Source organism: Onychostoma macrolepis, chromosome 12 (genome assembly GCF_012432095.1).
Source record: "Onychostoma macrolepis isolate SWU-2019 chromosome 12, ASM1243209v1, whole genome shotgun sequence".
Lineage (NCBI taxonomy): Eukaryota > Metazoa > Chordata > Actinopteri > Cypriniformes > Cyprinidae > Onychostoma > Onychostoma macrolepis.
Genome location: NC_081166.1, coordinates 7,486,043 through 7,513,034, shown reverse-complemented (window position 1 = coordinate 7,513,034; position 26,992 = coordinate 7,486,043). Strand labels below are relative to the sequence as shown.

Sequence of the window (26,992 nt, the reverse complement as noted above, 5' to 3'; positions counted from 1 at the left end):
GACCATTGAGCCCCTCCACATTATCGTTTACATTGCATGACATTTTTAATGAACCATGCACACAAACATCTGTGCTGGATGCATTTACCTGTCTCAAATACCTCTTCCTTATATTACCTAGATTTTTATCAGCCTTTTGCTACTTTATCCACCAGGATCAGCATATTTAAAACATTAGGCTTTTTTTTAAATATTTTATTTTAGCATATTTCATTAGCATCTCTACAGATCCATAGTGACCTTTGATATCTGTATTCACTGTTTCAGAGGTGGGTTGTTGAATGTGGAGCTATTTGATGAAGATAAAACTAAATCAGCTCTGAAATAAAAATAATAACATTAAAAAAACACACCCAACAACAGCAAAACTTAAGACAGTAATTATAATTATGATAATATAATTAAATCAAAATGTATGGTGATGTTAGACAGTATAGGGCTCTGTAATATAATGTAAAATACATAAATGGATTTTTAATTTAAGTGATTTTTCTTAGATAAAGGTGTAATTATGTTAGAACAGGTCAATTACAATTCAGAAACTTTTACAGATTTTTATAATGGTTTTCACTTTAATGTTAGCTAAAGTTTTAGTAATTTTGTTGTGTTTTGTCTATATAGTTTTTTTTTTTATTAATTTAAATTTTAATTTGAGCTATTTTAGTACATCAAGTTAAACTAAATGAAAATGAGAAATGTTGCAAAAATAAAATGTTCTTTAAAAAAATCAGTTAAAGATTGTTTTAGTTAATTATAATAACCCTGGAATTTATATTTTTCTGTGCAATATTTACATGAATTTTATTTTTTTATAGGCAACAGTCTAAATTGTTCAATTCTAGAATTTATTAAAATAACTGAATTATTAAGTACACTGGGATATACATTTATATATTTTGAAATGTATAAATCTCTAAAAAGGTTAAAAAAAGCACTTCACTTTTTATCATTTGAGGCGGCAAATATTGCCCCTAAAAAGTTAATTTTTAATACTGCTATCTGTGTCCCATTTTCTCTCTCTCTTTCTCTCTGTGTCCTACTGCAGAACACAAGGTCTTGTTGAGGCAGGATGAGTGTGTTATCAGGGTTAACAGAAGACTGAAAGGGGGTAATTGTGTACAAGTGACTACACACAGGTGTCTTCACCCTCCCAGTGTTGAGTTGGCACAGACCCTCACTGACAGCTGGGGACAGGTACAGTCTCTTGTGTGTGTGTGTGTTTTTGGGTCAGGTTTTGCTTTCATATTCAGAGCCTCAGTGTGCCACTGTCTTTACTATGTAAATGCAGCTTAGATGGTTCAAGAGATTCAAGAAAGAAAATGCCAATCAAAATCCAATATGCAAATAGATATATAAGCAAAAAGACCAATTGAAATTCAAACATGACATCATTCTTAGAACGTTCAGCATTTAAAATCTGACTAACAGCAGTGTAAAGGCAGAAATATAGATCCTTTGCCCAGATTTTTGCCTCGTTTTTTTTCAGTTTGGACACATCAATGCTGGTTGGTGAAGGTCAGAGCCAGTCTGCAGAGTTAATAGATTCTGCCAAAAATGTCGTAGTTTATGTTGAGCGCAGAATCTTATTTTTTAGCTTCAGACTGTGATTCCATCCAGTTGGAGTATTTCAATCATTTTTAATATTTTGAGCAGGTTTTAGAAAACATATTGTTTTCATTTGTCAGGTCTTCTAGCCATGAGGCACATGTTTGTACACGAGTGTGTTGCGTTCAGTCTGATAATGTGATGCTCAGTTGTTTTGTGCATGTGGTCAAGTTTTTCTCTGTAACCATTATTTACAAAATCAGAAATTGTATTATGCCTAGTGTTTTAAAATCTGTTCAGATTCTGAAATTTGTGTGGTATATTCCAGCCCTAAGTCAGTTGAAACAAATTCAGATCTTTAATTTCAAAAGTTTGCAAAAATTGAGCTATGGCTGAAACGATCCGTTAAAGGTTTGGAGTTTTAATTAGATTAGGAAAGTTTTGTAGTTTAAATTTAAATCATTTTGGGCTGAATTAATCTATATGTGAAGCAGTAAGTGACTTGAGTTTTTGAGAATATTTTACGTCATGCAAAGCATTGTAAATTTACAGTGATGGATGATTATTTTGACGTATGGATTACTGCATGTGTTTAAGCGCTTGTGGGCTCATTAGAAAGTTCTCAATCCTTAAATTCGACAGCTTTATATAGATGCCCTTGATTAGGATTGTGATGTGGTTGAGCTGAACAGCTGGAATAGTCTGTAAGAAACCCAACCTGTGGAATTTCATTTTGATGCGAGTCAGGTTAACACACTGTTTAAGTTCATAATGAACACTGTCAGATTCCAGCTTGACTGCAGAGTCTCTTTTTAAACAAACACACCGAGTGGATGGACGGGACTCGAGGGAGCATGGAGGCCAGGGATGAAAACAAAAACAAACAAAAGCCAAGGAACGAGGGATTGGTGGAGAGCTGGTGGCTGTCAAGAGCCTTAAAGCGGAGAGACATTTGCATGTGATAAACTGAGAGAGAGAGAGAGAGAGAAAGATAAAGGTTGGGTTAAAAATCCAATTCCTCCTCAAGAGGTTTCTGCGGTTTCCACTGCACGCAGACCATCCAAATATCCATTTTGTCCATGTCTTGCTGTCTCTGTTTCCAGTGGTGCTTGACAAACAGTCGTTAACCAGCCAAATTAGAAAAGCAAACTCCCGACAGGCTTATGCACAATCCAGAAAATAATAAACCCACAATGAGGAGCATCTTCTGGGGGCCTTGGAGCATCCTGCAACTGCCTGGCTTGGACAAGCGACTGAGATAAGCTAAGACAATGAGGCTGGATGGAGCAGGACAGATAGGACTGCATCCAGCGGAGGATGAGGGCTGCTGTCTGCTGCCATGGTCTTGAGCCTTTCTGGAGCCACAAAACACTCTGCATTTTGATTTATTTATTTATTTTTTGTAATTTGATTTATGCAGCATTAACTTAGAACTGAGTGTTATAATTCTAGGCTAGTACGCTCTGTATGCATGTTCTTATTAAATGAATACTTCATCCAGAAATGAACATTTGCTGAAAATGTACTCACCCTCAGGCCATCTCAGATAAAGTTGAGTTTGTTTCTTTATCAGAACAGATTCAGAGAAATTTAGCATTACATCACTTGCTCACCAATGGATCCTCTGTAGTGAATGGGTGCCGTCAGAATGAGAGTTCAAACAGCTGATGAAATAATGACACCAGTCCATCAATTGACAACTTGAATTCATTAAGACATTTTATTTATTTTTTAAATATTGTTTTCTGGGTAAAATTTCCTGTGAAAAAGTAATCTTGTCTGGATCAGGAGAGAAATATGCACAGACCAAGAATCGTTTACAAGCAAAAACAGACCAAAACGGTTCTAAACAAATATTTTGGTGGATTTTGATTGATTTTTTTTTTCATTGGAGGAAGCGTTATGTATTTTAGTCAGAAGCAACAGTTTTAAATTAAAACAACTTAATGCATTATTTTTTAGTTTTACTTGAAGACATTAAAATGGACTGGACTGGAGTGGTGTGGATTACTTGTGGATTATATTGATGTTTTTATCAGCTATTTGGACTCTCTTTCTGATGGCACCCATTCACTGCAGAGGATCCATTGGTGAGCAAGTGATATAATGCTTAATTTCCCAGAATCTGTATTCATGAAGAAACAAACTCATCTACATGTACATCTTAGATGGCCTGAAGGCGAGTACATTTTCAGCAAATGTTTCTTTTTGGGTGAACTATTTCTTTAATGCAAATACAATCACAGTCTGAAAATTATTATTTTTTTAAATAGTTTTTATTAAAAATGTGCTTTATAAAATTCATTATTCAAATTAAATAAACAGAACTATAAAATCATAATGTCACTGATAATATTGAAAAGAAAAGAAATTAAATTACTCAACACTGAACCTAAAGGTGATGCATGTAATGCAAAAAAATGACTGCTTTTAAGTTTCCAAACAGGTTCACGCACCTTAAACGTTCTGAGCAAAAACAGCCTATTGATGGCTCATTTAAAGCATTTTAACATTGAACAATTACACAAATCACCTTTAAATGGAGAAACACTGATTGAATGTCTTTTAGAGGCACTGCTGCTTTGTAACAGTGTCTTTCTCATACTCTCTCTCTCTCCCATACATTATCATAGAGACACAACTTTAAATGGATTCTTAAAAGCTTGCCATCCAGTCAAATCACAAATTGGACTTTCATTCATTTGTTCTGTAAAACCAAAAACCCAAACCTGGGGGAAAATTACGTCATGTTTACTACTTTGGCCGTCCTATTATTGTCTTTGATCCATTAATATAAGAAACATTTTTGAGATAACATTGCTCTCAGTGAATAGGATGGTAAACATTTAAATGTGCACATTTAAACTTGAGACCGCATGAAACGTTTTAGAAAAGGCATTGTGTTATATGGTTCAAAATAAAAAAAGAAATCACTCACCCTCCACGTGCAAAAAAAAAAAAAAAAGCTGAAGGGAGGTGATTAGTGAAGATTATTCAAAATAGTTAAACTGTATATGTGTGCATATTTTTTAAATAAATACATTTTAAAAAATACACTTATTTTTATTCTTTTGATATTTTCTTCCAAATAATTGTAAAGGTATATAAGCAGCTAGTCTTTCTACATTAAATATGGCAAAAGAATGAATCTGATCTCCAAGTCCAGACACAGTGGATAATTCACAGTTCAACATCCAAATGCATAGTTCTAGAGTGGATCTCTTCAGCTTTCAGGTGTCTCTTCTAGGTCCTCCACGGTATGGTATATGGCTGTTTAAATGTGGCTAAAGTCTGATTGGGTAAAAAAGGAGCACTATTTTAATCAACAAAGGCAATGTATAATCCTCATCTTTTTGCCTGATGAAGTCAGTTTGAGGACATTTACTCTTATTTTTGACATTTGTTCATAATGTTCTGTGCCTAACTTGAATTAGATGTGGACTTTTCTATCATTTTCCACAACCAGATTGGACCACTTTTGGGGTTATCATAGTTTTGTTGCTGGTGAGGTCACAGTAAGGTTGTTTCTCCCTTCTTTCAAAATCCAGGGTCTATTTCACTGTCTACTGTCAGTCGTCCCATCCAAATTTCCTGCCTGTCATCTGGTAGAACTTCATGTTGAAAGGCCTGTAGAAGTCTCTAAGTCTCTGAACGACCTCAGGGTCAATGTTTGGATGGGTCCGCCCTTTGGTTTTACCCAGGCAATGGGGCTTGCTGCTGCCCTCGGCCTTTTTGAGACAAGGGAAGCCCTTGGTCTGGTTGAAGTAGAAGTGTTTGTCTGTGATGATCCTCTTGAGCCCCAAGAAGTCCTGCACGCGGCCCAGCTCTCCGGCCGGGTCGCTGATCAGCCGCTCTCCGCTCACGAACAGGATCTGGCTCATGGGGAAGAACTGCAGCCAGTTGTCCAGGTGTTTGGCGTAGATGCCGATTTGAATGGCGCTCCACGAGGTGTCGATCAACCCTGTAGTCCTGTTTTTGAACGTCAGGCTCTCAAAAGTAGGAATGTCAGGCTTCTTGGACAGTGTCTGCGTGTAGTCAGAGATGGCTCGAGTGACGGGGTCCCGGACCACCACAATCAGCTTGGTTTTGCGGGACATGGCGTAGATCCGGGCCGGAGCCTCGCGGGTCACAAAGTAGCTTGGTGTTTTCTCCATGGTGATCTGGCCCTCCAGGGTTTTAGGCATTAGGTCCCTATGGAAAAAGAGAGAGAAAGATAAGTTGATGTAATTATTGTAGCAGTTATATGCTGCATCTACAGAACATACACTACTTGTTAAGTTTGGAATAATTATGATTTTTGTTAAATTAGTTTCTTTATGCTCACCAATACTGCATTTATTGATTAAAAATACAGTAAAAATCAGTAACATTGTGAAATATTGTTGCAATTTAAAAGAACTGTTTTCTATTTTAATATTTTAAAATGTAATTTATTACCTCAGCCTTAAGTGTGACATGACCGTTCAGAAATCATTCTAACATACTGATTTTGCTGCTTAACATTTTTGCGTAAACCATGATAAACTATCATTCAAAGGTTAGTGGCAAGCAAGATTAAAAAAAGAAAGAAAAATGCTTATATTCAGCAAGGACGTGTTAAATTGGTCAAAATAGAAAGTGAAGACATTTGTTTCAAATAAATGTCAATTAAAGAATCCTGAACAAACATTACTGTTTTTGCTGTATTTTTCATCAAATAAATGCATCCTTGGTGAGTAAAAGAGATTTATTTTCTAAAAATCTTAATTATTACAAACTTTTGAGCAGTACTGCATATAACGGTTTAAGAGTTTGAGGTCAGTAAGATTTTATTAATTTTTTTTTAATTTGAAAGAAATTTGTTATGCTCACCAAAACTGCATTCATTTGATCAAAGCATTACAGTCATAACAATATATTTATAGTATATTGTCATGATGTACCTTTTTTTTACAACTTTTTTTGGTCAGTTGTTTAATTGGTAAACTGTATCTAAAGCTTTTTGCTCTCACTCCAAAACAGCATCCATCACTCCGAGTTGTTCTCATAGTTGACCTCTGTTCATTTCTGAGAGGATGAATGCTTTTCTCACAGGCTCTTAGTGCCAATCGAGACTCCATTAGACCATCAAGCACTGACCCCAACATCACATGACCCTAGAGCCTCTTTGCTCTAACATAGGCTTCTTTTCTTTTGTTGCAGAGTTACTGACAAGACAAATTATTGAGCAAAACTGCAAAAAGACAACGTATCCGACAAAAACACCAAAACAAGTTTCTGTTCATGCTGGTTTTTAAGATAGTCCTCTCTTAAGAAAAATAGCTGTTCATCTTGTTTCCATTACAAGTCAGCGAGGGCAGTTGTAATACTTTTCATGTGATTTTTCTCTTGTGCTTTGCATTCTAACTCTGTCGTATCTTGTTTGTCCATGCTGCTCTCACTCTCTCTTCCCACTGCTCTCTAGTGCCTTCAGGACACTGACCTGAACCAAAGAGGATAAAAGCAGTGGATTAATGATTTACAGCACTCCACTCCACCATTTAGAGCCTCATAAGGCCCGTTCGCTTCAAATTCAGCCCAAGTGCAGAATGCAGCCCTCAATTATTTATCTCCCTCCTCTGGGGGGTTTAGGCCCTGACAAAATGGCCTCCCTCAACCCCAATGGCGGTTTATGGGCCGTAATGGCATTAGCGGGCCGAGGGTCAGCGGCTTTAGATAGCCCTTTAGGTCTCTCTGAAAATGGCCCTTATTTTTCATTGCCAATTGTATTTCATGTCACATGCCAGCACAAATTCATGCCTCCTGATAAAAACAAGAGCCCAGTGACTTTCCAGCATGTGGCAGCTAGTGTTTATGTGCTGTGCAGCTGGGCCGTTTCGCTCAAGTGAACACCACAGGTTGCTGATTGAGTCGGGTTTGCAGCACTCCCACAGACAGAAGTAGTTTCTGGAGCGCAGATTAAACTGGTGATGTAGCACACATCAAAACTTTTTGCATATTACTTGTTTTTCCATTTAGCTGATGTTTTAAGTGACTTTTAGTATGTTTTTAACAGGATCAGCCCCCCCAAAAGTAATCTGGGGTTAAGTATCTTGCTCACGCAACAACGCTGATAGTTCAAAAATGCATCGAGGTTTGAACTTGCAATTAATCCCAAATAACATTAAAGTTTTTAAATTTTTATATTGCAATAATTTCATTTTCAATATTCAAATGAATGTAGAAACAACATAAAGACAGTTTATTTTTAATATTTGTTTAATGGCATCTTTTTTTATGACTGATGGCGAGTATGAACTAGGAAATTGTTCTTTTTTCCTAATATTTAACCATTGAATAGCCATTCAACATTACAGTATACTTGAGAGCTACCAATTTGAACATTTATTAGACTTTAAATAACCTCTTTAAAATAACTTCTAATTTAAGTAAACTTAAAACAATCTTCACTTAAACCCATTATAATAAATGTCATATTTACCTGTGCCCTTCAGCAAGTAGGAAACATACAGAAATTGAATAAAAGTAATCAACACTAAATTCCAAACTAAATAAAGATGAATCCTTAAGGTTATTAAGGTTATTTGGCTGCTATTACTTTAAGATCTGCTGCTGCTGTTGTATATGCTCGTACTGCTCGTACTATATGCTTTTACTGACAAACGAAGCTCACTCGTCACCTGTACCTTTTGCCAGTACCTGCTAGTTTGACTCGCGCCTGGCGCTGAGGAGAAGTGGAGTGCACTTCTGAAAAGTCTCCCATTTCATGTGGTTGTATTAAGATGTTCTGCATCTAAATAAACACAATTCTTGTCAAGAAAAAAAAGACAGAAGCAGCAGTTGTGCGGCCAACCCTAGCACCGCCCCTGCGTAAAATAACGCCATTAAACTGGAAAAATTAATCGCCTGTTTTAACATTCAAATTTTGACAGCACTAATGTACACACAAATTTCTTTTTTTGTTTTTTGTTTTGTTTTGCATGTTTATTTTGGTAATTATAGCATGCATGTGCATATTCTGTTTGACAGGCTCGTTGACCTACATAAATTTACTACTAAATGTTTCTAAATATGCTATGTAGTTACAGTACATTCTAAAACCAAAAGACAAATGTGCAACATATATAATTTATGGGACGTTTTAAAGAATTAAACACAATTTTAAAAAACAAAGGCAATCTGAGCTCCACCTGTGAGGTTGTAGGGCCATCAGGGACAAACTATGTCCATGTCAAAATACACAACATTGCCTCTTTTATAAAATTGACATGAGCTTGGTCCAAACTTGGCATACATAATTAATAAGTTGCTGCATCTTGTTGCCAAGACAAAATATTTGCAAAGAGCCCAAAGGAAAGTCCAGGTACCACCATCCCACAAATTAATTAAAAATAATTGGTATGGAAAATCTATCCAGATATTGGTTTTCTTCAAAGTTAAATGTAATATATATTTGATTTAATTTGACTATTTTATTTTATTTATTTATTTATTTTTGTCTAGCTCAACAGTGCTTCATTATATGGAAAAGAACGGCTGAGACGATCCTTCTCTTTAATGTTCCGAGGAAGAAAGATATTCTTCGAGGTTTGGGAACACGGTTAATAAATGATGACCAAACATTCCTTTTAGGCTGCACTAACCCTTTAAATATGAGTACAAAAAGACAGGAATCTTCTTTTGGGATGCGACTGTTTGAAAAAGACCAGCAGTCAGAATAAATCTTCTTTCTGTCACAGCACAAGGCCATTTCTCAGACATTAGAGCCCGTAGAGAGTTTAAAAGTTAAACAAACTCTTGTGTGCTTGTAAGTCTCACATGATATCAGCGAGAGAGAGAGAGAGGGAATTCAAGGGAGATCTGGGAAGACAGAGTGAAAGAGAAAAGAGAACATATGATGGACAGCTTTCACAGCTTTACCGTTCTCTGAGGGACAGTATAAAAGGGAGGGTGCTAGAGAAAGAAGATTTTCCTCCATTCTCTGGCAAGGGAAAGTGAGGCTTTTTCTAACAGATGTTTATTGGCGGCGCAAATGATGTAACACTTGAAGTAGCTTTGCCTCTGAGCACAAATGATTTACAGTCCTTTCAGAGCAATGTTTGATGTCTTCTTCACGCTGTAAGAATATGACTCCCAGTACACACATTCAGCCATTTAATACAGGCAGAAAGCCTCAGCCATTAAACACATCCGGTTCATTGCAGGGTCCGACACGTAGCGATCCAACTGAAGAATATCGGCCAAATGCTTTGTTTCAAATTCAGACAATGAACTTTAAAGGGACAGTTTGGAAATTTATAAAGTTACAATTACAATTTAAAAAGGCGTAAAAAGGATAATATACATATTATGACTTAGGCCTTAATAGAAGTTCATGATTTAATTGTTTGAATAAAATCTTTCAAATAATCTACTTCACATAACTAGTCTTAATCATTCATTCAGACTGAATTGTTCAAGTTCAATAAATTACTTGCTTATTGGAGAGAAAGATTAAGTTTTAGACAGGGTTATTATAGTTTACTAAAACTAAAACCATCAAAAAAATCTCATTTTAATGTAGTTTAACTTGGCGTACTAAAATAACTAAAACTGAAATAAAATAATATAATATAATATAAACAAAACAAAAACTACTGAAAATGACAAAATACCCTCCAAACAAATGATTATAAATGTAACTAAAATTAAAAATAAAATTGAATTTAAAATATTAATAAAAACTATAATAGTCTCACAATGATACTAAAATAACACTGAATATTGTGCTCCGCAGAAAAAAAGAACGTCATACCAGGTTGGACAACGTGAGGGTGAGTAAACGATGACAGAATTGAAATTTTTTCACTTTAAGCAAAGCAAGTGATTAAATTAAAAATCAACATTTTTATAATCATATATTAAAAGCTGCATGAAAAATGTAGACCTAAATCTTTTGAAGGCACTATGGCAGATTACACAATTTCATGCAACCTTTTCTTAAAGCATTCTGCTCCATTTGTGTTTAAAGCAAATGAACTGCCGCCGAGTGTCTCTCTTCATATCAGACCAGATTTACGTCTTCCTGCTGTAGCGCAAGTGTGCCATACAGGGACAGACAGGGGGCACGGCGAGTCAAACGGGCGGTAATCACAAAAAAGCACAAGGGTACAGGGTCCACACCGCCGTAGATTCATGTCTCCCCGTAGAGAGGTAAAACACCCATAAATATCTTCCTCAACTCCACGCTGGCAACCAGAGCAGATAATTGTCATCTAATTGGCTCAATATTTCTAGCCTTTGGCCAGACAGTCTCTTTCTCTTTTCCTCACCGCTGAACTCCAGTGGAGGTCAAAAGAGTGTGTCTGTGATTTAGTGACCGTCACAGTCTGTGTGCGAGACTGTGTGTTTTGAAATAACATGAATTAACTACAACCGTCTGACTTTGTGACCCCGTCAGCCGGTGCTTTACGAAGCTGTGATGGTTCACCTGTCCTGAAGTGACTCGGAGGTTGCAGTCTCTAACGGTTATGCGAGAGCTAATCACTGCTTATGGACAGTAGAGGAGGTGAGTGCTGGAAATCATATGTGTTGTTTCCACTCAACCATCAAGAAGGCTCTGGTTGTTGAGAAAGACCACGGCAAAGGCATCGCAAGCCTTTGTTATTTGCCATCCGCAAAGTTTAGTGCCAGACAAGTGTGGATTGTCTTTTGTCATCTATTGTAGTGTTTCTCACCTCACTTTTCAACAAATATCTTGTCGTACACTCAAGGCGAAGAGTGATATCTGAGTAAGAGTGTGTGAATTTTGATGTGAGAACAAACTGTTGAAGCAATGCAGATTGTATTAGAATGACAGACGTTGTTGTATCATTGCCATTACACAGCTCTCTGGAATACTTGATTCTGATTGGTCAATCACAGCATTCTACAGTCAAATATTTGTATATAATGACTGCTAAATGACTGCATTACTGCGTTCTTGTCACAGCACTTACTGTACATATGATTGCTCTTTTGTTGGTTTGATTGCCTCTATTGTCCTCAAATTGCTTTGGATTAAAGCGTCTGCTAAATGACTACATGTAAACGTAAATAATTGACTATTAATAATTGACAGTCCTTTCAATTCTACATTCTATCCACTTTTTTGATAAATAGCTTTCTACTATTTGCTAAATTGTGTATGTTTCTCTGTTTATTATTGTAAGAGTGATACACTTTGAATCAGGGTCCATGTCACTTATTTAAAAATATAGTAATAATATATTTTGAAATAATGATTGTTTAAATGAAAATATTGCATTTAGTTTTTATTTAGCAAATTAAAATGAAGCATTATTTAACCAATGATTTAACAAATTAAAGTTGTTAAGCAGTATTGAAAAATAATAAAACAAATAATAAAATGCATAAGTAATAATAAATCTTATAAAATTTTATAAATAATCATGCCTTTTTAACACTTTTAAATTAAAAACATATTTTTAAATTTAGCGTATTTAAATATATATTATTTAAATGTATACATAAAATATAAATTATAATAAATAAACAATGGAGAATAACATGGCCTTCCAAAAATAAGGTAATTCAATCTGGGTTTAGGAAAGTACAAAATTAGCAAAAAGTGCTGGAATTCAAACTCTAGGATTTATAGCTGCAGGGAAATCTGCAGAAAGGTTTCCTGTATTTCATTTCATAAAGCGAATAAACTCGACAAAACTGCTGGGACATATTTCTTACAGAGACTAAATATGGGAGATGAAATTTTAAACAAATAGTTCATTTCATGACAGATTCAAGAATGTACACACACAAAGATTTTTACTGGTACCTTATGGTATTAATTCAGTCAGTGATTTAAACTCCTACCATAATCCAATAAAATCTAATTTAGGCATTCAAGAACTTTCCAGACCTGACACACACACACACACACGCACACACACACTGTATTTGATTCAAACCACAGTCAAACTGGGCCAGTGCAAGGGAAAATGTACACTGATAGAAAAGTTTTTCACTGAGCCGCTCCACTTTCACTATAACAGGAATAAAGGGGAAGCCGGAAATTTATTTAGTATGTCTACAAAAAAACAAACAAACTGTTGAGTGCTATTTATTCAACCTTATTTTAAACAAATAAATCTTTCGACAGGAAGTGCAGTTGGCTGTTATTGTGGTGTGTTGCAGGTGTTTTTTCCATTTCTTTTTCCCCTTTCTATAGCAACTGCCTTTGCACAATTTAGTAAAAATTTTATAGAGTTAGCTTTACAGTCTGTTCTTATAAATATATCAGCAGCATTTTAAGCACAGCACAGCTTCCTCTGTCGCTCTCTCAGTCCACGTCTCTCTGTGCTTCAAGTAACTCCCAAGTTTATTGTGTAAGAGAGGAAAAATAAGCAGTATCTCTGTGGCAACCTTCTTGTGAATAATTCACCCTCTCTAACTGTAGAGAATGATGGCCTGGAATGAAAGACAGAGAGAAATGGAGGATCAGAGGATGCCATCAGCGGATGAACATGCTTTTACATTCCACCAGTTAAAATCCACACGCACAGATATGCAGAACCTCTTCTTCCCCATTTTATGGCCTTCCGTTACGAGATGGGAAACTTTAATGTTGCATTTGCTTTGAGGGAAAACCCTGACCGCTCCTCTGATCCTCTTGGCAGCTAAACTGGGCTGTGGATTGAAAAGTGAATGCTTGAAATGAGCTGAGTGTGGCTGAAGACTTTTGTGGATTTATAGTCCTGATCCCCCACCCCGCTGCCGTCGCAGAAACAGACGGCTACTAGAGAAGCAGTTCACGCATTAGTGTGAGTGTGTGCCACTGAAGAACTGTCAAAGTGTGTGTGTGTGTGTGTGTGTAGGCTTCGGGATAGCATTCTAACATACTGCTCTTAATATTGCTATAGTATATACTGTAGTATGCATACTCTGTATGGTATGCATTAAATACCCTACATTTTCCAAAATGAGCAGCATACAGCTCTGTTTGGAATACTGTACACTTAACTCGTCCTTCCATTTCAGGAATGATCAAAGAAATTACATCTGTTATTTTTAACATATCTTTTTTGATTCGTTATGTAATTGGACTGCCAAAAATTAAGCGATCACTATATTGGATACATAATTTATATGTGTGTACTGTGTATATTTTTGAGAAATATTTACACACACATACACACATATTTACATATGTGTGTGTGTACTGTGTATATTTATATGTATATATTTAAGAAATATGTATGTATGTCTCTCTCTCTTTCTCTCTCTCTCTATATATATAAAATGTGTGTGTGTGTGTATATATATATATATATATATATATATATTACATATAACTTATATTTTTAATACATGTGTGTGTATTTACATATACATATAAATATACACAGTGCACACACATATGTAAATACAAACTGTTATTACTCAATTTAACAGCCCTAAATATATAACTATAAATATAATATAAAATTATATCTAAATTTAAAACCAATTTCAATCAGTAATTTCACAAATAATTACAAAGAAATGACAAGTAGAAAGATTTGTTAAAATGTACTCCAATAATCTTTGTTTTATTTCAACTATGTAACCATTTATGTAGACTACAATGTCCTACTGTGCTTAAGCGGACTTAGTATTGTAATGGATTCTACACCCCCGATCAATATGCCAAATGAGATGCAAAAAGAATTTTTGCATACGAGTATCCAAGTGTGGCTGTGGTGACAGGGGATGTGCATTCAGTGTGTGTGTTGTAGGCTGATGCTAAGGGCTTTAGTGTACTGTAAGTTAAGTTTGAACTACACTTCAACATGGCATCTGCATTACTTTTTAATGTCTTTCTGACCCACTTGTTTCTGAGTTGCAGTGAGTCACAGACACCACGTACAGCAACAAGATTACTCTTAAACATGTTAAGGCCTGCTTCTCTTTTTTCATTTTTCAGAAAGTCTTATCTTTTTCTTCCTGTCTTTCTGTCTTTCTCTTATTTTTCAGCAAATTCTAGAGCTTGAGAGTGACAAGACACCTAAAACTTAATGCCAAGCTCATTTTTGAGGCATTGTATTACCTGAAGATCAGCTTAATACTCAAGCGGTGCTGCACAACACAACTACTTTGGTTCTTCCAGTGTCTCCATGTAGAACTGTGACCTGCATCTGTGAGGTACATGTCAAGTGAAAGTGTTTTATTTAATCTCAGTTTCACTTGCAGGACATCATGTTTATTAAGAGTCAGCAATGAGTAGTTTATGGAAAAAAATAATGGCTGTGTGTTCGATTGCTGAGCTGTGCAGAGATTAGTTAGCTTTAAACGGCCTATTCTTTAGTATATCCTCTTCCATTTAAGCCCCCCGTTAAGAGGCAATGATTTTGTGCCAGGTTCATTCTTTCTGCCAGGCGTGGATACGATCCCTCAGGAGGAAGCTGGAGACGATTAGACGTCTGTTACTCCAGACCTATTAAAAATCCCTCAGTAAGAACCACATAAGGGAAAAAAATAACAAAGAAACTTGACCTCTGCAAAACAACAATCACTCCATCAGCAGCAATGGCCTGCTTGATTTCACAGTACTTACTAAAGTAATATATTGGATCTTTAACTTTATTAATGAGGTCCAGGTGTGTATGTATACAGAGAGAGTGAAAATTTGTTTTAGCTATATCTAAATATAATAACAGAACAAATGTCTTAAAGTGGAAATGTCTTTGTTTTTGCTCAGTGACTTGGACACAGACTCATCTGGTAGTTCCCGACATTTAAGGTCCCTGGATTATTTTGCTGGAGCAGAATATCTTGGACTGAAAGGTCAGTTCCATGTTGTATTCGCTGTATTATGTCGACCTCTGGAAAAATCTATAAAGGTTGTCTGTTCAGGCTCAAAACAGAAGGCCTTAAGTTCACTGCTTCGATTGAGTGATTGTTTTGTACATGCAGCTCAATAAATGTTAACCTCAACTCGTGCACTGTAATCGGCCACAATTGTGATTCTGTTCAGTTCCAAACAGGGTTATTATAGGTTTGAATTCAGTTTTTATTTTATTTTCAGTTTGTCCTTTCAGTGTACTGTAATTTTTCATGTTTTATAGTTTCATTTGTATTGTAGTATTAGATTTTTAGTTTTTTTATAGTTTTTATTTTAGTTTTAGCATTTTACTGTTATATGATACAGTATTATTCAAGTAGCATTTGTGAATGTTTCATATTTAATGAAGGCGAGACTAATCTCGGTTCTTTATCAAAAATGTTTAATTTTTAGTAACTTTTTGGATTCATAAAATTACAGTTATATTACTTTTAATTTTGGGTTTAGTTTTTATCAGCAATATTATCACTGGTTCCAAACAATCTTGTGGTATTTCCATGTTTAATGAAGGTAGGTTAAAATTTGAAAACTTCATTATTTATCAAAAATTAATTACATCTTCCACATTTTATATTAGCTTTTATTTGTAGTTTAATGGTTCAATTTAGTTTTTGTTAGCGATATTAGCATCGGTTCCAATCACTAAGAATGTTTTGAAATGACAGCGTTACATACATACTATATATAGAATATTACCTCTTTTACTGTGAATAGAGTTCTGTTGTCAGGACTAAACGGTGATTTAATTAGCAAAAACATATTCTGAAATTCCCACATACATGCTTCTTTTTATTCTACCCTTGCACTAAAACTGTGCTGAACCAGAAACACACTTGCTGTGACCACATTATGTTCTTCTGTATCTTCTACAGCTGAGGTGATCAAAACCCAACACATATGGCAGCCATGCTGTGTTGATGCTCGCTGTATCATTAGTCTGGCACTCCTACAGTGAAATCTGCAGGTACTTGCTTCTTCTCAATGACTTTCAGACCTCTAGTACGCCTGCATATGTTCTCTATTATAACAGAGGCTCAGAGGATTCGCTCCACATGTCAGAGTTCTTCCTGTTAGTTGCGACGCTGTGGGTGAGAGACCTGCGCTGACTGCTAGTTCAAGTTGTGCTCTAGGCACTACCGTGATGTTTTGCTTAGTATTTTACCCCATCTGTGTTCTTCAGGAGGGCTCTAATATCATTGCCAGTGGGTTTTGACCCCTTTGTCTGTAGATACAGTATGTAAAGAATCAGACACTTCCTTTAATAGAGTTCCAACTGTTGTTCAGTGCTGTTGTAAAATGTTACTTCACTGCTGATCAATTGAATGAAGCCAAAATGACCTATTTTGCAAGGTTCATTCTTGACGTTTTGGGCACAAATGAGGTATTAGAAAGAGCTTGCACAAACACAAACTTCTGCTGCTGTAAACAACATTCAATCCTTAAAATAATATTTTATTTTCATGTTCATGTATTTTACATTTACATGTTTTCCTACAATTTTGGCCTGTTCTTTGCGCAAAGCTATTGTAAGGCTTCCAGAGACTTAAGAGTATATTTTAGTCATGTAGACTACTTTTAAAAATGTATATAATAGTTTTATTGCGATTTTGAGTTCTTTTTGAAGCTTGAAAGATTTGGTCCCCATTGTAACTGCATGGAAAAACCTTCTTTATAGATTATTATTTCATTCTTATAACTTTCTTTCTTCGTTTTATGTTCCACAGAAGAAATAAAATCATATGGGTTTTGAATAACAGTAGGGTGAGTAAATGATGACAGAATTGTTATTTTTGGTTGAACTATTCCTTTAATCTATAGTCGACTATTAGGAAAGACAAGCCGTGTAGAAAATTAGTTTCAATGCAAAGACCATTGTCACCAAAAGCTCCTTCTTCACGTTTCCTCATTTGTATCCCGAACATCAAGAATGAAACTTGCAAAAAGGTTATTTTGCCATTTCTAGTCCCCATTCTGAGAGGTAGACCAGTAGAGAAGGACCAGCATTCTCCCAAAGAGAGAAAATCATCAGAGCCACTATAAATCAAACTGGGTAAAGATGACATGAACAAGCTGCTCTGTGCTCAAACTCTCCTCTTTTGTGTATGCCTCTGGTAACAGGGCTATAAATTAGACATTGTGCTCTCATTGCTTGTCTAATATGGACCAGCGGTTCTGAAACCAATGCCCTGTGGCTGTGAAATCAGTGCACGAGGCTCATTCATCATCTGGATTTTTTAATCTTTCGAAATAGACTGATGTCACCGTTTGCATATAAGTTCACTCCCGGATCACTCGTGTTTAATGCTTTGGAGAAACCAAAGTAATAAAAGCTGATGTAAGTATGACTTAATAACTAATAATGCGGGGTTACACTTGAGTGAATGCAAATAGGCCCAGCACATGGCACATGGGTGCACACTCACACACTACCAGTTCCGTGCAGAAGGGAAATCCCAACTCGATTCCCGGCACCTGGTCCTCCCACAATATGAGATCCTGTCAAACAGCAGCTGTATGAAGGCAGCCATTGTTCTGCTCTAAAGGCAACAAAACCTGTCTGGCTGTGTTGAAATCAGGACAGGGACATTCCATGACATTCCATGTTATTTAGTAAATTCCATTTTTATGACTGGATTTCGCGATTCCATCCTGCATCACGGAAAATCATAGGGCCCTAGACATATAGTATGCGAATTGTGATGTCTGTCCTTACAATGTAAAATCTGAATTTGAATTGTAGTACGAGTTTAGTCCTTCTGCTTGAAAATTGCCGTTCCTTTGTAATTATTTGTGAAATTTACCAACAGTTGAGTGAAAACTGTTTCAAAGCCATTTGTTTTTTTTTTCAGTGTAGTTGTCATATATTATGATCGTCTAGCCCATTTTGGATATAAAAAGCCACACAGAAGAAATCTGTTTAAACAATCTGAAGCTGTACAGGGTCGACCTGGTCATGGTATTTCTACAGGAGCCAGAGGTTTAATTCATTTTTATATCAGAATACAGACGTTTTGGTGTCTGCACCACTTTTATTGACCTATTTAGGCCAATAACTACGAGCTAAAAGGAGGCAGAGGCCGAGTATAGTGCGGTTTGGGAAGGGATGAAAGTAGGGAAAATGGAAGATGATAAAGAAAAAAAGTGAAGGCTTAGGGATGAACCATCAAGCACTTTATGGAAGAGTGAGGAGCAAAGCTGATTACACAGAGTCTGCTCTCTCTCTAAGTCCCTCTCTGGTTGTCTTAAACTTTTCTTCTCTTACTGTAAGCTATAATCTTTATTTCTTCCTCGTTTAATTTCTGCTCTTTCATCAGCCTCACTTGCACTTCACTGTCACTCTCTCTCTCTCTCTCCTCTTCCCGAGCTCTTTCCATGTGATTATATTTGAGTCTGTTCTTCACTCAGTCTCTGTTCCTCATCAGTTCTCTCTCTCTCTCCTTCCGTAAGACTCTTATACTTTGAGCTCTACTAACACAAAAGACTCCCATCCTGCTCTGCCTGTCATGGTGCCAAGCTGCGAGAGACATAGCAGCAGTCCGCTCACAGCTCTTCCTTGCGCTGCTACAGCCTGCCATCATACAGACTTCTCAGCGCAGATTAGCATGTTTAAAAATGCCATTTTATACCATGCTTCATATAAATTCATTGCAGTGCTAGCAAGGCAGCGCTAGACTGATATTCCTTAAACATTCTGCTTAGGGGTTTGTTTTGGACCATATTAAACGTCTGAAATTAATGCACCCCAAACATACAGACTTGACTTTGTAGCAGGTTTCTTGTATACTTTATACATTTCTAGAGGAATGGAGGAAAAATTGTAAAGGTTTTATTTTAAATTTTTTATTTTTTTATATAAATAAATATATAAATACATTTATTTAAATACATATTAGCACGCAAAAATTGTTTATGCATGGTGCCAGTTGGACGTCAATGACATTCATTGGTTCATAATGTCATTAGTGCATTTTAACCAAATGTCATAATGTTTAACCTGTGCCATAGGCAATATTTGCATACTGAATCACAATTGGTTTGATAATAATTACTCTTTTCTTTCATATGTCTATTTAATCATCTGTGAAGATGGTGTCAGTTCATGCTGATTCTCACAAAAAGCTCACAGAAAATGTATAATTTAATTATTTAATTTGATGAATTGATTTGATTAAACCTATCTTACCTGAAACATTAACATCTTGCAAGCACTTATAGCAAATACAGTTACATATGCTTTCTATTCCTTCTTCATAGATTTCTTGTTCAGTATAGCATTTTCAGAAACTAACAACCAGCAGTGTGTTAGCCATCATGAGGTCGATTAGAAGTCTGTTGCTTTAAATATTTGATGGGATTTCATCTCTCCTTCCTCTTATATATTGGGCAGAACAAGTAATGTGCCTCGTAATAATGTGTTAGCACGGTAATTTATCCGAACGAGGAGTTCGAAGAAAGGCAGGAGGGCTAGAAAATGGGAAAAAAGGGTGGGTTAATGTGCCATTTCCATTTTGGAGGCCTTTTTTTTTTTTTTTTTTTGCATTAGCCATTAAGTAAATAGCCCAAGGAAGAAATGGAGCTGCGTGCACCTCGTTCAGATCCAACAGCGGCTGAATCATGCGGTTCAGGTGACCGTGACGATAAAATGAAAGAGCAAAGCTATCTGCGGCAGTTGTGTTAGTATGTTTAATATGCAGGAAGATTGAAAAAGAGGGGAAGAGATGAGCAGGACGATGAAGAAAGCCTTTGTGGTTTGTAACGGTGTCTGAACTGAGCAGTGGTTGGACTGGGATTGAACCCAGATTCAACAGAACCGAAAAATATGCGGTGAACCCCGATAAAAAGATATATCTGTCCTTGGAGAATAGAAACATGTAGAAATACCTCTTGCTTTTTCCTACAGTGAAGGTAAACCCATGCCGCTGAGTAGAAACGGTTCGCTTGCTGATAGGAGGGTGTTGTGAAAAGCTGTCAACAACGGTTAGGTTTCCGTACGGCACTGTTATTTAAATGAAGAGGAGAAGATGAGGAATGGATTACAGAAGGATGCTGTTGTAAGGCTTCAACAAAAGACCTATTGAGAACTTGGCTTTTGTCTTGGAACAAAATGGAAAGATTGGTTTTTGATAGAGTGGCTGTTTGGAAAATAAGCCAGTTTTACAAATAAAAAAAAAACAATAGAAGAATTCAAGTTTTGAATGTTGGCGAGCTTAAGGGTCACAGAGCCTGTCCTGTTAAACAAAAGACTGGTCATTTTAACGCAAACTGACATCTAAGTGAATGATGATGCTTCTTTCTGTGGTGTATTTATTCACAATCTGTCTTATAACTAATGTGCTTATTCCAAAAAATAACTCTTACTTTCGACTTTATAAGCTACACACTCTTCATAGCAGTGATTATAAATGAACAGTTGTCTATGTGTCGCCCATAATGGCATACGGGGGTGTTGGGGTGGGCCGTCCTGATATGATAACTCACCTAATCAATCAGAGAGATTTTATTCTATTTTTTCATACTGATGCAATCGTTTCTCAAAAGGCATTAGCATAATGGGAGAGTGCTGAAGGAAGATAATGTGTGAATTTTTGGGGAGTCGAGAAAGAGAGATTGAGTGAGGAGGCCATGCTTGAAAGACAAATGCCCCACACATACCAAACAGAGTCTATGAATAAAAACGGGGCGTGAAAAGAACGATTAGAGATCGAAATGGATTATAATGAGGACGGGATCACTGTATGAGCATCGCTCAAGAAAAAAACATTTGCCAAAATATAGAGAATAAAATGCGTATTAGCTGCATTCATACTCTCGGTGATTTAACAACTGATATATAATGCCATCTGATTTGCATATACATTAGCTATCACGAGCAGTACGACGTATGAAAATTGCAGAGGAGGCAGTTGGTCATTTACGCACAGTTTGAGGCAGCAGAAGTGAGTAGATTAAAAACATTTTGTGTGTGTGTGTTGGAGAAAATCATGAATTTTTTTTTTTTTTTGGCAATTATGCAAAAAGCAACATACTGCCAGCTCTAAATCTTGCAGTGCAGTAGTTTAAAGTAGCTCCACATGAGTATTTCTGTCAGTGTGCGAAAGCGTCTTTACAGGTAAATGAGCACCCAGAAATTGACATTTACACATCCTCCACATCAACACATTTCTACATATTTAAATTTGCCTATGTGCAACCTGATGCAGAGTGCCATATTTGAATACATGCAATCCGATCTCATGAGAAAGCCTTTTACAAGGTGGCGATTTTGTAAGAATTTGTACAAAAACCTATAGTTTTTAGAAAATAAGTGTGCATGAAGGTCCACTCCAAACCCAACTATAAGCAAATTGTACAAAAGGTAAAAATTCATATTGTACGTAGTCAGCAATTTGCTTTGCCAAAGCCTAAAATAGTTATGAATTGCCATGAGTGTTTTGATATATTTTGAGAAATTTGATAGCTGCCACTTAAATTTTCCACAGACAAAAGGTTTCAAATGGCTTATAATATAGTGCATACAGTCTTTATTTATTTATTTATTTGACCTAAGTCTGGAGATAACTGGCATCTGGCCTTGTTCAGTGTTTTTTTTTTTTGTGTTTCACAGAAAAATGTCCTGTGGGTTTGGAACATTGTAAGAATGCGTACATTTAAGCATTTTCTATAGTGTTATTTTGGTGTTATTTATATACTGTTGCAGTATTTATTCATGTTGAATTAGCTTTTATTTTTAATTTTTAATTTTAGTTGAAGTTTTAGTAATACTGTGCTTTCGTTTTTGTATATTTTGTTTGCTTTTATTTATGTATTTATTTAATTTTTTATTTTAGTTGCCAATGCATTTCTAATTTCTAATGTTTTTTTCTAATCTAATATTTTATTTCAGATTTATGTCAGTTAACAAAAGCAATTTTTAGTAGTTTTATGTAGTTGTAATACTACATACTAATATTTCATAACTTAGAAATTATACCCAACATGTAACTTATAATCAATAAACTGTAACATAATGCCTAACAGGTTTTGCATTTATCCACAAAAACCGCAGTGATCCCCAAAAAAATCAGCTTTGATTTGACATAGTTTATATATACATACAGTATAAGAATTTCAAATGGCACATTTCCATCAAAGAATCACACAGTTAATCCTCTGTGATATTGTATTTCTCCAGTCCCTGTTTGAAATGAAATTCATTGCTCAGCTATGCTGTCCAAATTATTAAGAAGAATTAGATTAAAAAGATTCCAATGATTATTGCAGAATAACTGAATCTCTGATGAAAACAGATGTGTCGTCTCTGAGATCAGCACAGAAATATACAGCCATCCTAGCACATATTTCACTTATCTCTCTAATGAAATACACTGCAGTATTAACAATACATCATTTCATGTCTCACATTTGTGTAGGCTAAGCACATTTTGAGATTTTCGAACAATGCGTTCGGAGCAGCCTTCTTCCTTCACACACCCAGGAGAGGTTTAAATTTCTCCAGATGTTAAAAGAAATGAAGCAGGTAGGAAAGATTCTATATTACAGATTTTCTTATCTGTGCAAAACTCACCGCCACGATGATAGTGTGATGTATGTGGTGTGAAGGTATTCTGGATGGCTTTTAGGGCGTAGCAAGGGTATTCTGGGTGGTTGCTTACTGAGATAGATCAGAAGAACTCACGTCAAGTCTGGATTTCAGTCTATGAGATTTCCCCCCCCCCCCAGCTGTTTTATTGCCTGCCGTGCATAAACCATTTATCTGATCAATTAGAAAAATAAGGGTCAGGGTCAGAGGTTTTCTAGTGATAGCACCAATATTTAGGACTTCTGAGTCTGCTCTTCCTTCCTGTCTGAGTGACGGAGGTTATTAAGGCCCTGATGGTCTGATCTGGCCAGACGTCAGAGCATTGATGTGTGGGATTGTTTGTGTGTTGCCTAGAGTGACATTAGGTGAGGTGGGAGGGCTTGAAGCCTCATTTGAGTTAATAAAATGTCTCAAAATAGTTTGTGTAATGGAATTATGGTTGTTGCGTAAACTCTGGGAGACCTCAATTAAGGTGATAAGCAAATGAAAATAAATTTCCCACAATGGTCCGCCTGTGTACAGTAAACAGCGGGAGGAAACAGGAAGTGATCTGAGAAGAGATTTTTAAAAGTGGACATAAATCTCCATATTACTGTACAGCGCTTTTCCGAGCTGTTTTCCCGAAGGTCTCTTGCTCTGAACAAAAGGAGGATTTGAAACTTCCTCCTCAGAGATAAAATGAGGAGTAATGTATACTTCCAGTAGACTATGGCTAAATATAACTTGAGTTCTGTGAATCTGATAAACTAATGTGGATAAGAAAATACCATTGGCTCTCAAAACTGATCATTCTCAGCAATGCAGTAGAGCATGATGATTTACAGCAAGTGGCTGACAGATTCATTTTTTTGACTTATGATTCCTCACCTTCTTTTAAATAATACTTTACTGTTCTGTTTGTATTTATTTCTTTGCCACACTTCAGTGCATTAGATAACAAAAGAAGAAAGAAAGAGGCATCTGAATACAAACGAATCTCAAGCTTTTCTCAGTTCTCTCCACATTGTTCTTTTTTTTAGGTGTATTTTTTGAATTATCAAAATAAAATAATAAGTGTATTTTTTATATTTTTAAAATATATATATTTATTAAATTTTATATTTATAATAGTTTTTTCCTGATGTGAAAGTAAGTGAATATTTTTGTACAAGTGCCACTTGGTTTGATATTTTGTTAATGCCATTCATACATTTTTAAGTGGCTAAAATGTCCAAATTCTTTTTGAGCATTCAAACAGTGAGATGTTTTTCAAGTGCAAACTGCTTTTATTAACTTTTATTAACAGTGGAAACATCATTACTTGGGACAGTAGCTGAAGGGTGTGTCTCTCAAGAGGATGAAGGAATGAGAGATTTAAAGGACCTCAGAGGCATCGCAGTTCTCAGGGTGTCCTGTTTCGGGAGGATGTCATTAAAAACACTCTCTTCCTGTCTCATCTGTCCAAGCTCTTTAAATATGCTGTCACACTCCCTCTCAAAAGAATGACATAGATATACTATACTAGTCTGAGTGTTATTAAATGTTGAAGGCTTGTAGGTGAGGTCGTTTCCGTTTGACTTTTGTTTGACTCCACTGAACAAATGAGAAATTTGAAATGCAGTTAGTAGTCTTTAACTACACTATAGTTCAAAAAGTTACTGGCCAGTGATTTTTTTTTTTTAATAGTTTTATTCATTAAGGACAATAAAGTTGAGTTTCTAAATCAGCATATTAGAATGATTTCTGAAGGATTTTGGCGCAGTGAAGACTAGCGTAATGACTGCTGAAAATTCAGCTTTGTCATCACAGGAATAAATTACATTTTAAAATATATTAAAATAGAAAATAGTTATTTTAAATTGTAATAATATTTCACAATATTACTGATTTTATTGTATTTTTAATCAATAAATGCAGCCTCGGTAAGCATAAGAGAGTAGTTTCAAAAACATTAATAAATCTAATCCTAAACTTTTAAATGCCTGAGTATAGTACATAAATATGCAAGTTACAAAAGTCAAGTAATATTTTTGTCCACACTGCAGAAACACACCCCTGTCTTCCATTGTACAGACAAACAGGTAATCCCATCCCATGCTGTTATTTCGCGAAAACGTTGGGACACTCATAGAAAATATTGCAATAGAAATTATACACCTGGAAAACCGAGACTTATCAGAAATTCCAAAAGTGCGACTGGAAAAGTCATGGAAATTTATAAAATCTTAAAAGGTTATGGAAAAGTCATGGACATTTCTATAGTCTACTGTATATATATTTTTTCTTAGGCTAGAAATTACTCTTTGTGACTGCAATAATTTTAAAAAGCTTTTATTAGTCATCTCAAATGACTGGAAAAGTCATGGAAATGTCTATACTCTATATAATTTTTTTTCTAACTGTTTTAGACTTTGTAAGTATGATCTCTGGAAAATGATTTCTAAAAATCCATGACTAAGAAACGACTGGAAAAATCTTGGAAATTCACTGGTCAGAAAATGTGGAAACCTTGCAACTAAAGTAAGCAGAAATCAGTCTTAGTGTTTAATCCTTCCCTTTGGTATCGTCCCGCTTGCTCTGTTGCTCAGCAAATACAGCACCTTTTTCACATTATTCCGAGCCTAATCGATGCCCCATAAATGCATAATTTTTCACGAACAAGAAAGCAAAACAAGCAAAGAAGTGCTTCTCCTCCATCACTTAGACACTGCGTTCTGTCAAAGTTCCTCCAGACTGTTTAATGGCGAGTCAGGGCTGGTTCCATTAGCAATTAGAAGTGTTCAGTTTGGGACTCATTAAATTACTGGACCTCGTCAGAGGAGTCTGTGGTTACAGTATCCATCACAGGCCGTTCAGAGGCCTACACTCTATCTTTATGCAAAAGAGCCAAGCTCTGCCAGCGGGCTTCATTCGTCAGCACTCCGGTGCCAGAGCGGGTCACTCTCTCCTGATGAATGATTCGTCTGCGTGCCGTAACAACTAGTAAGGGCGAGTTTACGTCTGGCTGAATGTATATTCATAAAGAGGATGAATGAATTCAACAAACATATGCTAAAAACATATACTGCTCATGTTATATGTCTAGATTGTGAATTATGTGCAAAAGAACATCTACTGGATCAGTTCAGTGAAAAGTGGGCAGGGAATTATGAGACTTTAAATCACAGCAGGGATCATCTTTTGAGACGTATGCGGAATACTTAAGAACAAAGGAAAGAATGTTGGAACATCCCAACCTGCTAATTTTGTGTCATAAATCTACAGCTATTGTGGTAAGGATTATATGCTATTCAGACTAACACTTTAAACACCTAAACATGGTTTATTGCACCGTGTGCAGTATTTAAGGGTGCTTGTATGTTTACAGAGACTGTGGCCACCTGAGAGTTTTCACCGCAAGAATAAGGATTAATACAGAGCGTCTAGCATTCACATGTGAGGTATGATGTCTTTCTTTACCACAGACGTCTCTCTTTTTCTCTGTTTTGCGTGTTTGTGTGGGAGATCAGCCCAGTGGTGCTGAGACTGCCAACCCTCAAGTGTCTGTTACTGGGACTGTGGTGTACGCGGGTCTTCTTGCATGTTTCTATAACACTGGATTAGACAGAAAATGCCATGATACATTTCCCAAATTCATTTCTACAGTCAAAACAATCTGCTGCGAACACGAACACATCAGTGGCTAAGAATAAAATCAATATGTGCACAAAGTGTGGATTGTGTTGCCCGTGATTTGGAAATACAGTAGAATTATGACAAGGTTTGTCTTATGGATGTCAGACTTGGCAAATTTGTGTTATTTGATAATATTGGCTACTACTCAATTTATACGGTTTTCAAGAGTTGTCAGAAGTAATGTAATTATGGGAACTTGGAGATTGCCTTCAGTATGCTAGTTTCTAAACACTAACACAACTTAAATCTGATCTATACCTTTTCCCTGAGTAACTGATGAGGGCCTCATTGATGGATTCTAACTTCGGTTTCCATGGAAATCCATGTTAAAAAATGAGGTAAAAGGATTGACTAAATTAAGTAAACTGAAACTT

At 36.0% G+C, this 26,992-nt stretch overlaps 1 protein-coding gene and 1 long non-coding RNA gene across 7 annotated transcripts in view; one reads left to right on the top strand and one right to left on the bottom strand.

The window, feature by feature from the left end:
• The first annotated feature begins 979 nt into the window (after positions 1 to 979).
• The window catches only part of LOC131551413 (uncharacterized), a 37,835-nt gene continuing 11,822 nt past the window's right edge, over positions 980 to 26,992 (top strand). For 2 of the 6 annotated variants that reach the window (XR_009273759.1, XR_009273756.1), the window contains exons 1-3: positions 24,080 to 25,925; positions 26,029 to 26,215; positions 26,311 to 26,383. This is a non-coding gene — a long non-coding RNA (uncharacterized LOC131551413). Of the gene's footprint in view, positions 1,195 to 10,300; positions 10,338 to 10,534; positions 10,717 to 10,963; positions 11,072 to 14,517; positions 14,686 to 15,241; positions 15,328 to 16,257; positions 16,350 to 22,794; positions 22,902 to 24,079; positions 25,926 to 26,028; positions 26,216 to 26,310; positions 26,384 to 26,992 lie in introns of those variants that run through there. The other 4 variants (XR_009273757.1, XR_009273760.1, XR_009273758.1 and 1 more) reach the window with 4 other exon arrangements.
• The window catches only part of si:ch211-216b21.2 (heparan sulfate glucosamine 3-O-sulfotransferase 3A1), a 39,398-nt gene continuing 16,244 nt past the window's right edge, over positions 3,839 to 26,992 (bottom strand). Inside the window, exon 2 of the mRNA XM_058794356.1 lies at positions 3,839 to 5,736. Within this exon, the coding sequence (XP_058650339.1) occupies positions 5,115 to 5,736 (622 nt within the window). The 3' untranslated portion in view covers positions 3,839 to 5,114. The remainder of the gene's footprint in view (positions 5,737 to 26,992) is intronic.